The 12,346-nt window shown below is 46.4% G+C and overlaps 1 protein-coding gene across 6 annotated transcripts in view; it reads right to left on the bottom strand.

Moving 5' to 3' along the window:
* Nucleotides 1-881: 881 nt before the first annotated feature.
* Nucleotides 882-12,346, bottom strand: part of KANK2 (KN motif and ankyrin repeat domains 2) — a 76,029-nt gene continuing 64,564 nt past the window's right edge. For all 6 annotated transcript variants that reach the window (XM_080988074.1, XM_080988071.1, XM_080988072.1 and 3 more), the window contains 9 exons: nt 12,048-12,161; nt 10,811-10,913; nt 10,111-10,347; nt 9,553-9,640; nt 8,374-8,593; nt 6,103-6,245; nt 5,302-5,502; nt 3,383-3,481; nt 882-2,986 (listed from right to left, as the gene is read on the bottom strand). In XM_080988074.1, the coding sequence (XP_080844200.1) occupies nt 2,927-2,986; nt 3,383-3,481; nt 5,302-5,502; nt 6,103-6,245; nt 8,374-8,593; nt 9,553-9,640; nt 10,111-10,347; nt 10,811-10,913; nt 12,048-12,161 (1,265 nt within the window). In that variant the 3' untranslated portion in view covers nt 882-2,926. The remainder of the gene's footprint in view (nt 2,987-3,382; nt 3,482-5,301; nt 5,503-6,102; nt 6,246-8,373; nt 8,594-9,552; nt 9,641-10,110; nt 10,348-10,810; nt 10,914-12,047; nt 12,162-12,346) is intronic.

Here is a 12,346-nt window from a genome sequence, read left to right as displayed (position 1 = left end):
CTACGGCCGTGTAACAATTACACAAGCATGTACTTACCGTTTAGTAAAGTTCATCAAACAAGCTCACTCTGACAAAGAAAATTTCAGCCACCAAGATACGTATCAAATAATATTCCAGGAGAAAATTCAGACAGCTTTTCCAAACGTGGAAACAATTTTTTAGATCGTTCCTGCATTTAAAGCTCACAAACTGTTCTGGCAAACGATGGTTTTCTAGACTAAAGAATTATCTATGGTCAACAATGTCCCAAGATCAGTTGTCTGATCTAAACATTCTCTGCATAGAAAATGATAAACTGGAACTTACTGATTTTAATGATATAACTGATAAGTTTGCATCCAAAAGAGCTCGAGAGAAACCACACTGACTTTGCATACAGTGTGATGTTATAAAATAGCCATGGTCCCCCTATGAATGTTCTGTGTGAATGTCTTCATTCATTCCATACTTCAATAAACTTATTGAAGGTTTCAAATTCATATGGAATCTTTTTATCAATGCTAAAATTTCAGCAATGTTCTGCTTTCATTGAGTAGGTAAAGACGAGGACAAAAGGATCTGAGATCAACAACCTACCAAAGGTTACTCAGGTTTTTCCTTGAGTTAATCTTGCTCCTCTTTTAAAAATCATACTTTTTGTGCAGGGAAAAAAGTTATGGCAATATTACAGATTTCTCTCTCTCAAGTGCTATAAGGCAGACATGGCCAAACTTGGCCCTCCAGCTGTTTTGGGACTACAATTCCCATCATCCCTGACCATTGGTCCTGTTAGCTAGGGATCATGGGAGTTGTAGTCCCAAAACAGCTGGAGGGCCAAGTTTGGCCATGCCTACATAAGGGAACACCCCTTTAACAGTAACACCGCTAGAAACAGAAAGAGTCACATCCGATCATTTTACGTTTATTATGGCTATAAATGACCTTAACTTCCTTTAAAAGTGTAGAAATATCATCATATGACAATCCTAAAAGAGATTACATTTATCCGAGGCGATAGCCCAAGTACAAGTTCCAAACACACTCCTAAAGACATGCAGTTTTCTAAAGCCTCCTGTTGCCTGTTCAAAATGTCTGCTTTGGGGGCAGCGACAGAAAACCATTGCCAGGAAGAAAGACTTGTACTGCCTGCGCGTTCAGAGCAACACAAGAGCCAACTGGCTCCAAATAAACATCTGTTTTCAAGCCCAACTAGTGTCTAATGGCTTTTACACAAGGCAGAATAGAGACTGTGCAAATATATCGGCTGGCAGATTTGCAGCTTCAGACAGTAGTCCTTCGCCCAGCCAGTCACAACCCACCTTAACATTTTGGACGTCGTCTCCTCTAGAATTCCTTAAAAAATTCTGTGCACTAAAATAATTTATATAGTCGTTTTCTTGGTGTATATTAATATATATATATTTATATATTTATATAAAAATAGGTTGTACCCTTTTACTATTTCAAATTATTGGCATTTAAAAAAAACCCCAAAAACCACTATGGTTTATCTTAATTATTATACTTTCCCCCCTCCCCTACTGATCATTGGTTGTTAGGAGAGACAGACATAAATTTTGGTATTAAAACTCCAAATAATTAATAAGCAAAGAGGACTTTTTCAACTTGCATAGCATCCATGAATGAATTCGGTGCTTCGTGCAATCCCAAAGAGGGAAACTTTGGGTTTGCCTAATTAGAACTGAGTTATTTCGACATTTTTAGGCAAATAATATCAGTTAGATATTTTCCTCATATCCCAGTCATCCAACATAAGTAAATCAGATTGTAGGAAGTAACTGACAAGGAGAGCTGATTAGCACTCTGGGCAAAGGGTTCAATTCACTGGGAGAATATCTCCTGTGCAAATCTGTTTAACTGGAGCTGTGCAAAGGCCCAACAGCATTCAGCCACAACATTTCCTTGTGCAGAAGAAACAGCCTACAGCCTAGCCAAATAATGGTTATCATTTTGGAGAGAAATCTAATCCCATCTACCCCACCCATCGGAAATATACTATTGCTCCCTTACCAAGTTGCCGAACTCAGTGAGAATTCACATTTTGCCAAATTTGCAAAATTCACTCATTCAAACCTTTGTGTCAAATACTCATTTTTGTTCCATTGCAACGTTGTTTGTATTACAATAACACACACACACGTAGAAACTCCTACCCAAATGAAGAAACATTGATTCAAAACAGGGCCCTGTTTCACGCAGTGTGGCCTTCTCAAATTATTTCAAGTAATGTGTTTAAGTATGGATTTCTTGTCTTGAAAAAGAGAAAAGTAAAATGGATTCTGTGTGGAGTTGCTTTAGGCAGGCCTCTTAAAAATACATTAAGTCCCATTTTACAATGAGAGGAGGAGCTGAGACAAAGAGATGCCCAAGATTATTCAAGAAGTGTGCTGCAGAAGCCTATGTGTGGCATTCACTCTGTCTCTCTATAAATTCTCCATAACCCCGGACTACCCAAACTCATCAGCTCAGGCTCAACAGACATATTTCGCCTTGCAGAGACTTTTAATCCTGCAATGGACTTGGGTGAAAGTGGGGCGGAGAGGGAAACATGTCTCTAGAAAGCAGGAAAGCCTTTAAGCCATGCCAAGTTGGCTGAGAAGCTGTATCCAGAAGTCCTTCACTGATTCTTCCTCTTTGGCTCAATAGCTAGCAGAATTGCAGCTGATCAGGCTAAAGTAGCCGCTCAGAAACTGTAGGGGGAGCTCCTTCTCCTGGAAAGCCAACCAGTCCACTGTGTGTAGCCGATGAGAGAGATCCCAGCTGATGGGAGGGGTTGAGGGAGGCCGAGAACAGACAGCATTTCTTGGGAGATTTACATGCTTACATTATGCACCACTGGATGCTTAGGTTCTGCAGTCCTTGACAAGTTCTCAGGTACTTCTTCAAAGGGAAGTGTAGACAGACAGGAAACCGCCTCGTTTTGTGTTACTGAGCATCACCGGACATGGATGCTGTGTTCTCATCTTTCAGCTGTTTGGGGGTCCCCTGAAAAGTGCATTTCATGATTAGTCTTACATTAAACAGCCCTACTTATCTCATTTTGCCTCCTGTGTTGCTCCTTCCCTTCGCCAGAAACAGCCCCCTGAACTCAAAACTGACCCTCGTGCAAAGTTCCCTGCTCACTTAAGCACAGCATTTGGATGGCAGAAGTGGCAGGTGGACAAGTCTGTGCAGAGCCAGCCCATCAAATTTGTTTTCTAAAAACATTGTTCACCACAAAAGATACTGAGTTGAAAGATTGCATTTTAACATGGGCGACCCCCGGTGCATTAGACCCCCATTCTGCGTCTGATCTGCTGGATATCACGCCTCAAGCGGGGAGCTGGACCACTGCGCTACAAGGCCGGTGCAATGATTCCTTGACTGTACATGGCAACTCACCGGAGACGAGGCTTTGGCAAAGTTCAGATGAGCATACAGCATGATGGCAATGTCATTCTGGCCTGCTTCCACTGCGATGGAGAGAGCTGTGCTGCCATCCTGCAGGAGGAGAGAAAATCCAAAGTGTTGGTGCTGACCTTTAAAGCCCTAAACAGCCTCGGCCCAGTAGACTTGAAGGAGTGTCGTCACCCCCATCGTTCTGCCCGGACACTAAGGTCCAGCGCCAAGGGCCTTCTGGCAGTTCCCTCACTGCAAGAAGCCAAGTTACGGGGAACCAGGCAGAGGGCCTTCTTGGTAGTGGCACCCACTCTGTGGAACGCCCTTCCACCAGATGTCAAGGAAATAAACAACTACCTGACTTTTAGAAGACATCCGAAGGCAGCCCTGTTTAAGGAAGTTTTTAATGTTTGATGTTTTATCATGTTTTTAATATTCTGTTGGGAACTGCCCAGAGTGGCTGGAGAAACCCAGCCAGATGGGTAGGGTATAAATAATAAATTTATTATTATTATAATTAGCACCCATTTACCGAATCTGTTATGGGGTCTATGAAACTTGGGGTGCTTCAGAAGTGGAAAGGATTAGCAACTAATGAGAAATGGCTTATGAAATTGATGGACTATGTTGACATGGTGAAATTAACTGCCAAATTAAGAGGACATAATGACAAAGTGTTTAAGGAAGAATGGAGAGCACTGGTGGATTATCTATCCCACTTGGACTACTGCAATGTGCTCTACATGGGGCTACCTTTGAAGGTGACTTGGAAACTGCAATTAATCCAGAATGCTGCAGCTGGACTGGTGACTGGGAGTGGCCGCCGAGACCATATAACACCGGTCCTGAAAGATCTTCATTGGCTCCCAGTACATTTCCAAGCACAATTCAAAGTGTTGGTGCTGACCTTTAAAGCCCTAAATGGCCTCAGTCCTGTATACCTGAAGGAGCATCTCCACCCCCATCATCCAGCCCAGACACTGAGATCCAGCGTCAAGGGCCTTCTGGCGGTTCTCTCCCTGCGAGAAGCGAGGTTATAGGGAACCAGGCAGAGGGCCTTCTCGGTAGCAGCGCCCGCCCTGTGGAACGCCCTCCCAGCAGATGTCAAGGCAATACAGTCATACCTTGTTACATTCGGTTCAGGTTACGTCTTTTCAGGTTGGTGACCTGGAAGTACCGGAAAGGGTTACTTCCAGGTTTTGCCACGGCCGCATGCGCAGAAGCGGTGAATTGTGACCCGCGCGTGCGCAGACGCGGGTTGCGTTCCTTTCAGGTTGCAAACAGGGCTCCAGAACGGATCCCATTCGCAACCAGAGGTACCACTGTAAACAACTATTTTACTTTTAAAAGACAACTGAAGGCGGTCCTGTTTAGGGAAGTTTTTAATGTCTGATGCTGTATTGTTTTTATATATTCGGTTGGAAGCTGCCCAGAGTGCCTGGGGAAACCCAGCCAGATGGGTGGGGTAGAAATAAATCATCATCATCATCATCATCATCATCATCATCATCATCAAATTATCACTTTCTGCTCAGCCTGCAGTGGAATGGGAGACAGAGGGTTTGTGCACTGTATGTCGTGATTCTATCCTGTTAACTGCCCTGAGACCTGCAGGTACAGTGGTACCTTGGTACCTTGGTTCTCAAACTTAATCCATTCTGAAAGCTCATTCGACTCCCGAAACCATTCAAAAAAACCAAGGCGCGGCTTCTGATTGACTGCAGGAGCTTCCTGCACTCAATTGGAAGCTGCGGAAGCCGTGTCAGACGTTCGGCTTCTGAAAAATGTTCACAAACCAGAACACTCACTTCTGGGTTTGCGGCATTCGGGAGCCAATTTGTTCAGGAGCCAAGCCGTTCGAGTACCAAGGTACCACTGTATAGGGCGGTATACAAATTTAATAAATAACAAAAAGGGCTCACGTTGTCGGAGAGGGCAACGTCGCAGCCAGGTGTGGCCAAGAGCAGGCGGACGATCTCAGCATGGCCATGTTCACAGGCGCACATCAGCGCTGTGGAACCATCGTCATCTTGCAAGTTGACATCCGCTGCGCTAGCTAGCAAGGCACGAACCATGTCCAAGCGCCCGTGGCTGACGGCCAACATCAGTGCAGTTTGCCCAGCCTGCAGGAGCAGTGAGGAGAAAAGCAACAGTGTAAGTTGCAGTTATATACTAGGGCCAGGGTTGGGTGGGGTGGGGTGAGAATTGAGGGTGAAGGCTGCTGCAATCTCTGGCTCATCAGAATCGCTTGCCTCTGTTTCGTGCACAAAACTGAAATGCTGGGGGAGGGGGAAGCTCTTGATTTAAGCGTGATTTGACACCGTAAGCATTCTGATCCGGCTTGCAAAGAAAGAAAAGCCAACTGAGAGTACAAAAATCTGAAAAGCGTTTCACAATTACCTTAACTTGCAATCAAGCTGGGGCCTGCAAAGCTTTCAAGAAACTGAGCTGTTTTGCAAAGTGTGTTGCTTTGCTTTGACAGGAGCATTTCCTGAATTGCCAATGATACTGTTTACGAAACCTCAGTAAGGCAAACATGTGCAAATGAGGAATGGGGGAAGAGAATCAGGCTTTAAAATCTCACTTGTGCCCTCAGAGCAGAAGAACTGGTGGTTTTGAGCACCCCACCCTGGCCAAAGCAGAAACCTTTGGAAGGCTCTCTCATCACCTGACTTCCACATCCACCTCCCTGTCCTGAGAGAAACTGCTAACCATTTGGATACCTGGCTGGCTTTGGCATTTACGTTGCCCATTTTCAGCAGCTGCACAATTGTGTCCATGTCACTCTCTGAGCGGGAAGCAGCCAGCGCCGTCAGCATGATGGCCGTATAGCCGGCTTTGTTCTGTTGGTCCACGTGGCACAAACCTAGAAAGGCAAAGGAATCAACAAGAAGCCTCATCCCTTTGGAACTAAAGATTTAGAGCGAATAGGTTGTGTAGCCCCTAAGGCTGGCCTAAGACATTGCCAACAGACACCTGTCTGAGCCTGTTTTCAAAACTATCCATGGAAAAAGATCCCCCTAACCTAGCCAGATAGTTTCTGTGATTATTGTGAGCTACTTCCTGATGTGGGACGTGGGTGGCGCTGTGGGTTAAACCACTGAGCCTAGGACTTGCTGATCAGAAGGTTGGCGGTTTGAATCCCCGCGACGGGGTGAGCTCCCGTTGTTCAGTCCCTGCTCCTGCCAACCTAGCAGTTCGAAAGCACATCAAGTGCAAGTAGATAAATAGGTACCACTCCGGCGGGAAGGTAAACGGCGTTTCCGTGCGCTGCTCTGGTTCGCCAGAAGTGGCTTAGTCATGCTGGCCACATGACCTGGAAGCTGTACGCCAGCTCCCTCAGCCAATAAAGCAAGATGAGCGCTGCAACCCCAGAGTCGGCCACTACTGGACCTAACGGTCAGGGTTCCCTTTACTTCCTGATGTTTTGCCTAGATCTTCATTTTCTGCACAGACCAACATCAGTCATTGCACCCACTTCCCCTTGATTTAATCCACCCTCCTTCTTACTCATATTCAGTTCATGTTTATACCACTTTATATTTTTGTGAAAAAAATCTCAAAGCGGTTAACAATACATCAAAACACCAAAGTATACATTCAAGGCAACACAATTAACAGGAAACTAAAATATTAAAGATTTCAAAATAAAACATCACAAAGGAGGTCAACTACAGAAGGCACATTTAACACAGCAAAGTTAACCAAAAAAATAAATAAAATAAAACCTTACTAAAGGAAGTCAAGTATAAAATTCACATTTAAAACAGCATAGTTAGCAAGAGAATAAAATATTACCATAAGCATAGAACATATCAACTGGGCAGTGGCTGTGGAAGCTCAGGCTCAATGACCGGGATCTGCACTTAGAGACAGCCAAGATTGTATGAAGATAAAACTCCCAGCCGACTCCTCTTTCTCCCTCTCTCTCCAGTGGAGTGGAGTAGCATTGGGCTCTGGCGTCAGAAAGCCAGCTTCAAATCCCCACTCAGCATATAGCTCACTGGGTGGCCTTTTTTTATGTCACAAGGTTGTAGAGAGGGATAAAGAGCCATTCTAGCTCTTTGGAGGATTGATGATAATGAATGTCATGAATCAGGAAGGGCAATATGTCGCCCTCCAGATGCTGACCAATGCCCAATGCATGGCCAATGATTAGGGATCATAGAATTGTACAGAAATACCAACCAAAGAACAATGGCAAGCGTAGTTGATGAACCATGCAGAACTGGCAAAAATGACAGATAGACTAAGAGAAAAAGACAACAGAGACTTTGAAAAAGATTGGGAACCATTCATATTATATTTGCAGAAACAAAGAATGTCAATATACTTGATGGCAGGATTTAAATAAACATTCACACTATCAGCATTAGAAAATGTTTAGAAGATAGTGAAATATGATGGTGTATTTACTTTTATTTTTATGTTTTTAGGCTTGATGTTATGTTAGTAATAACTTTTTCTGTTGAGAGATAGCAAAGTGGGTGAAAATAGAAAAAACCAGACAGAAGCGGAAGTTGGGGGAAGCCTTGGAGGGGAGGGAGGGAAGAATATATAGTAAATGTTAAGAATTTGAGATGTATGTAATGAATGAAAAAGAAAAATGAATAAAATTAAAAAGAAAAGAATTGTAGAGTTGGGAGGGAATCTCAACACATGGTCCCCCATCCAATTTGAAACCAGAGTGGACCCTGCTTAGCTTTGCAAGTGTGCTAGCAGTTTTATTGCTGCACCACTAGGAGGAAGATGGGAGGTATAGTCCAGCAACATCTGGAGGGCATCAGGCTCCCCATCCCTGCCATAAATAGCTAGCCTGATTGGACACCCAAATGGTGGCAGGCACGAGCTTCAGGCCAAATGGAGTTCCAAAGATGCTGAGCAGTTGAAGCACAAGAAGCTGCAGCAAAAGGGATGCCCCAGTGAACCACCAAGCTGTGGGCCAGCCCGCCTCTGGATTCCAGATTTCCCCATTTCTCTCTATGCCCACCTACCTGTTTCAAGAAGCTTTGTGACCACTGGGAAGTTGGAATGTGAGACAGTGTAGTGGAGGGCCGTGTTGCCGTTGGCGTCGGCCATATTGATGATGAATTCCAGCAAGTGTGGGGAGATGCACCGGAAGGCAGCCAAGTGCTGTGAGACCAATTCTGGATCCGCTTCTTTGTGGCAGGAAAGCCTCAGCCAATAGTGGAGCACGGCAGTATAGGCCAATTTCTATGGAAACACAGGAAGGAAAGGGCAGCCGTGGCAACTGTCAGGTGTGTGAAGCTGTTACGTCCCACTTTTTTGTCTTCTTTGCTAGACGTTTTTGGGTCTCCTCGGGCGCCTCCCCCTCCCCAAACACCATGGCAAACAGGAGGAGCAGTCCCAACTAGGGGTTGGGAAAGGGATTATGTGGCAGGCTCACTATCTCATCGGAAGCCCTGCCAGTTCCTGATAGCCAAGGTGGAAGACAGTAGTTGTGGGATGCTTTGGTTTTGCTTTCGCAGCTGAGGAATTTGAGGACTGGGAGCACTGGGGGTATTGACAAGGCCTTAGATCCTACTGGTCCAAGGCCTCTGGGCCCTTGATCTGTTGGATACTGCTGGGAGATCTTCTTCCTGCCCCTTTTTCTGCCACAAAGCTCCCCCTCCCCGTTCCACCCCAGCAGCACTCCTCATCTCCCCACAAGCGATCAATTTGGGCGCACTAGGATTACAGCCTTAATACTTTTAATTTGGTTTAACTAGCATGGTTTCCCAAAGGAAGCCAACCCCAAGGAACTGTCGCTCTGTGAAGTGGCAGGGAAGCCCCTGTGCAAATGGCAAATCTGGTAGTTCTTCTCTAAGAGATAACCTCCTCTCCATGTGGATAGGGATCAAATGGTTTCTTTAGGTCTCTCTGAGCCAGCAAAATGCCTTTCCATGAAATCAGGAGCCTCTACAGCAGCGGTTCTCAACCTGTGGGTCCCCAGATGTTGTTGGACTACAACTCCCATCATCCCTGAGCTCTGGCCTTGCTAGCTAGGGATGATGGGAGTTGTAGCCCAACAACATCTGGGGACCCACAGGTTGAGAACAACTGCTCTACAGTATCACAGATGCCGACAACAACAAATGAGAGCTATGCTCCCACTTTAAGCTCCCTTCCACCCTCCAGAGCTTCCGCCCTCAAGAATGAGAGTGCAGGTGTACCATTTCTTCGTCCATGTGTTCATTGGGGCTCTCCAGGTATTTCTGAAGGACTTCACAAGCTGAAAGCAGCTCCTTGCTGAGTCCTGTCCTGGAATGGGTAGATAGAAAGAAGAACACGGGGGAAGTTAGTTTTTGGACAGTGAGTTCCTGTGAGAGAGGAAGACAGGTGTAACATTATAAACTCTGCTTATGTTACAGCTATGCGCTATGAAAATCTGACTATGAATTTCCTGTCCAGAGTAAAAGAGAGATATCTGAACAGCGACTGAAGACGATATGTGCAAAGCTTCAGTGATCTCAACCCTTTCTGCTGCCTCACTTTTCCTCCCTGTATTCTGGTTTTGTAAAAATTGCCCTTCCTTCCATTCACGATACTCCAGTTCTGGCCAAAATATTAGCAAATGGTAATTGTGAGAATGAGCAAGAGGCGGTACACGTTCTATGTGTATTGAATCATTCATTCTGGGAGTAAAGTTTTCTTTCTCCAGAGAAGAGAATGTGGAATATTTGGGGCACAGAGTCATGACAGCTGGGAAGATGCCCAAGGCTGATGGTTACCCTGTTTTGCCTGGTGGCTCCTTGCTGGCGCTTTCTGCGGCTGGCATCTCCCCGCTTTCGGCAGAGACTCCAGGGCGAGATACGGCTGCGGCTGTCCCAGGCAGCTTCGGGGGCTCCGTTGCCATTGCCTGGGCTGCAGGGAGCCCCTCGCTCGCCTCGTGGTATTCGCTCTCGGTGCTTTCATTGTCCGAGACGTTCTCAGCTGTGCTGGAGTCTTCAGAGGAGGTGGACTCATACCTGGGGTGGGGTGGGGGCAACAAGGGGGTGAGAAGGAACAACAGAGAAAACAGCCCCACAGAGCAGAGAGGAGAAACAGGGAAACCTCCTGAAAAGCTCTGTGCCTAGTTCTGCCTAGCTCTGTGCCATTACAGCACTTCAGGGCAGAGGATTTCCCAGGTGCCAGGTGTGCTGATCTTGGATCACAAGCCACATGGGGACTGAAAATACCTCCTAGCTCCTGCAAGTGGAAGTCCTGCAAATAGCACGACTCTGGCGCAAAATCCCACACCTGTGTGTGTTTTGTTTTGTGGTGGTAGCAAGATTTGACTTCCTACAGTCCAGGTTTAGGGTGAAATCAGGCAACCAGGAGTGTGGGAAACTGCTGCTGCTGCTGCCGCCTGGCTGCAGCCTCACTGGACTCAAGAGCAGACCGGAAGGCTCTCATTCTATTTTTATTTTGGGAGCAGAGGCTTCGCCATACCCGCCATTGACACCAACAAACTGCAGGCTCTTCTTGCTGGCCAGAAGCTCTGTAGGATCCTCCTTCTTCTTCATGATCGACCGAATCCCTGCTGCGAATGAAGCTGTGGGGAAATGGAGGAAGGTGGCAGCAGTCCATTAGAGTGTATTATTATTATTATTATTATTATTATTATTATTATTATTATTTGAGTTTATATACCGCCCTATACCTGGAGGTCTCAGGGCAGTTCACAGAAAAGATCACAACAAATATAATCAGAATATAAGCAACAGAATATAAATAACAACCCCCCCCCCCAAGAAAAGAGGCACATTTTAAAAGGGTATAGGATATCAACCAGATCAACCAAAGGTCTGGATAAAAAGGAACATTTTTTGCCTGGCACCTAAAGGTGTATAATGAAGGCACCAGGTGAGCTTCTCTGGGGAGAGCATTCCACAGACGGGGAGCCACTGCAGAGAAGGCCCTTTCTCGTGTTGCCACCCTCCAGACCTCTCGAGGTGAAGGCACACGAAGGAGGGCCTCAGAAGATGATCTCAGGGTCCGGGTAGGTTCATATGGAAAGAGGCGGTCCTTGAGGTATTGTGGTCCTGAGCAGTTTAAGACTTTATAGGTCAAAACCAGCACTTGGAATTGGCCCGAAAACTACCGTATTTTTCGCTCCATAAAATGCACCTGACCATAAGACGCACCTAGTTTTTAGAGGGGGAATGCAAGGAAAAAAATATTCTTTAAAGGGAGCGCTGAGCAGAGCCTGTATGCATCCCAGGCTCTGCTCAGCACTCCCTTTCACAAGCCGCGTGGAGCGTGTGTGCGGCGCTTGCAGGCTTTTCCCCGAGGAGGGAGAAGGGCAGCCATTCACTGATGGGCTGCCCTTCTCCCTCCTTGGGGAAAAGCCCCCAAGACCCGCACACACGCTCCACGCAGCTCTTTAAAGGGAGCGATGAGCAGAGCCTCCTGCCTGCATTCGCTCCATAAGACGCACACACATTCCCCCTTACTTTTTAGGAGGGAAAAAGTACATCTTATGGAGCAAAAAATACGGTGATTGTTAGCCAGTACAGTCAGACCTGGATCGGTGTAATATGCTCAAACTATCTTGCTCCGGTGAGCAACCTGGCCGCTGCATTCTGCACTAGCTGAAGTTTCCAAACCGTCTTCAGAGGCAGCCCTACATATATGGAAGGCTCTCTATGGAGGAGGCCATGGCACCTCTCTCCATCCCAGTCCTTACCTTGGTCCTCTCCCTCGTCTCGTGCCTCTCGTTGAGGCTCCTGGGATATGCAGGGAGCCGCTTGCTCTGTCTGGAGGGAGTCAGGAACTGATTTCTCTAATGACCCATGAAGTTCTGGAAGAAGAGAGAGGCAACTGCATCAGCACCAGCTTCTCTGAGGCGTTACTCACCAGGTAGGATGTCATGGCTCCTGTACTGAGCTGGGCATCCTGACTTGGGCTCTGGCTCTACCTTGCAAACTCTCCTCTTGCAATCCTTCCACCCCACAGGCTGCCCACAGCTGCCGCAATCCAAGGAAA

The sequence above is a fragment of the Podarcis pityusensis genome (assembly GCF_964106645.2).
Source record: "Podarcis pityusensis genome assembly, chromosome: 17".
NCBI classification, from domain to species: Eukaryota; Metazoa; Chordata; class Lepidosauria; order Squamata; family Lacertidae; genus Podarcis; species Podarcis pityusensis.
Note: the sequence above shows the minus strand (reverse complement) of the source record. Positions and strands in the feature narration are given on the sequence as shown.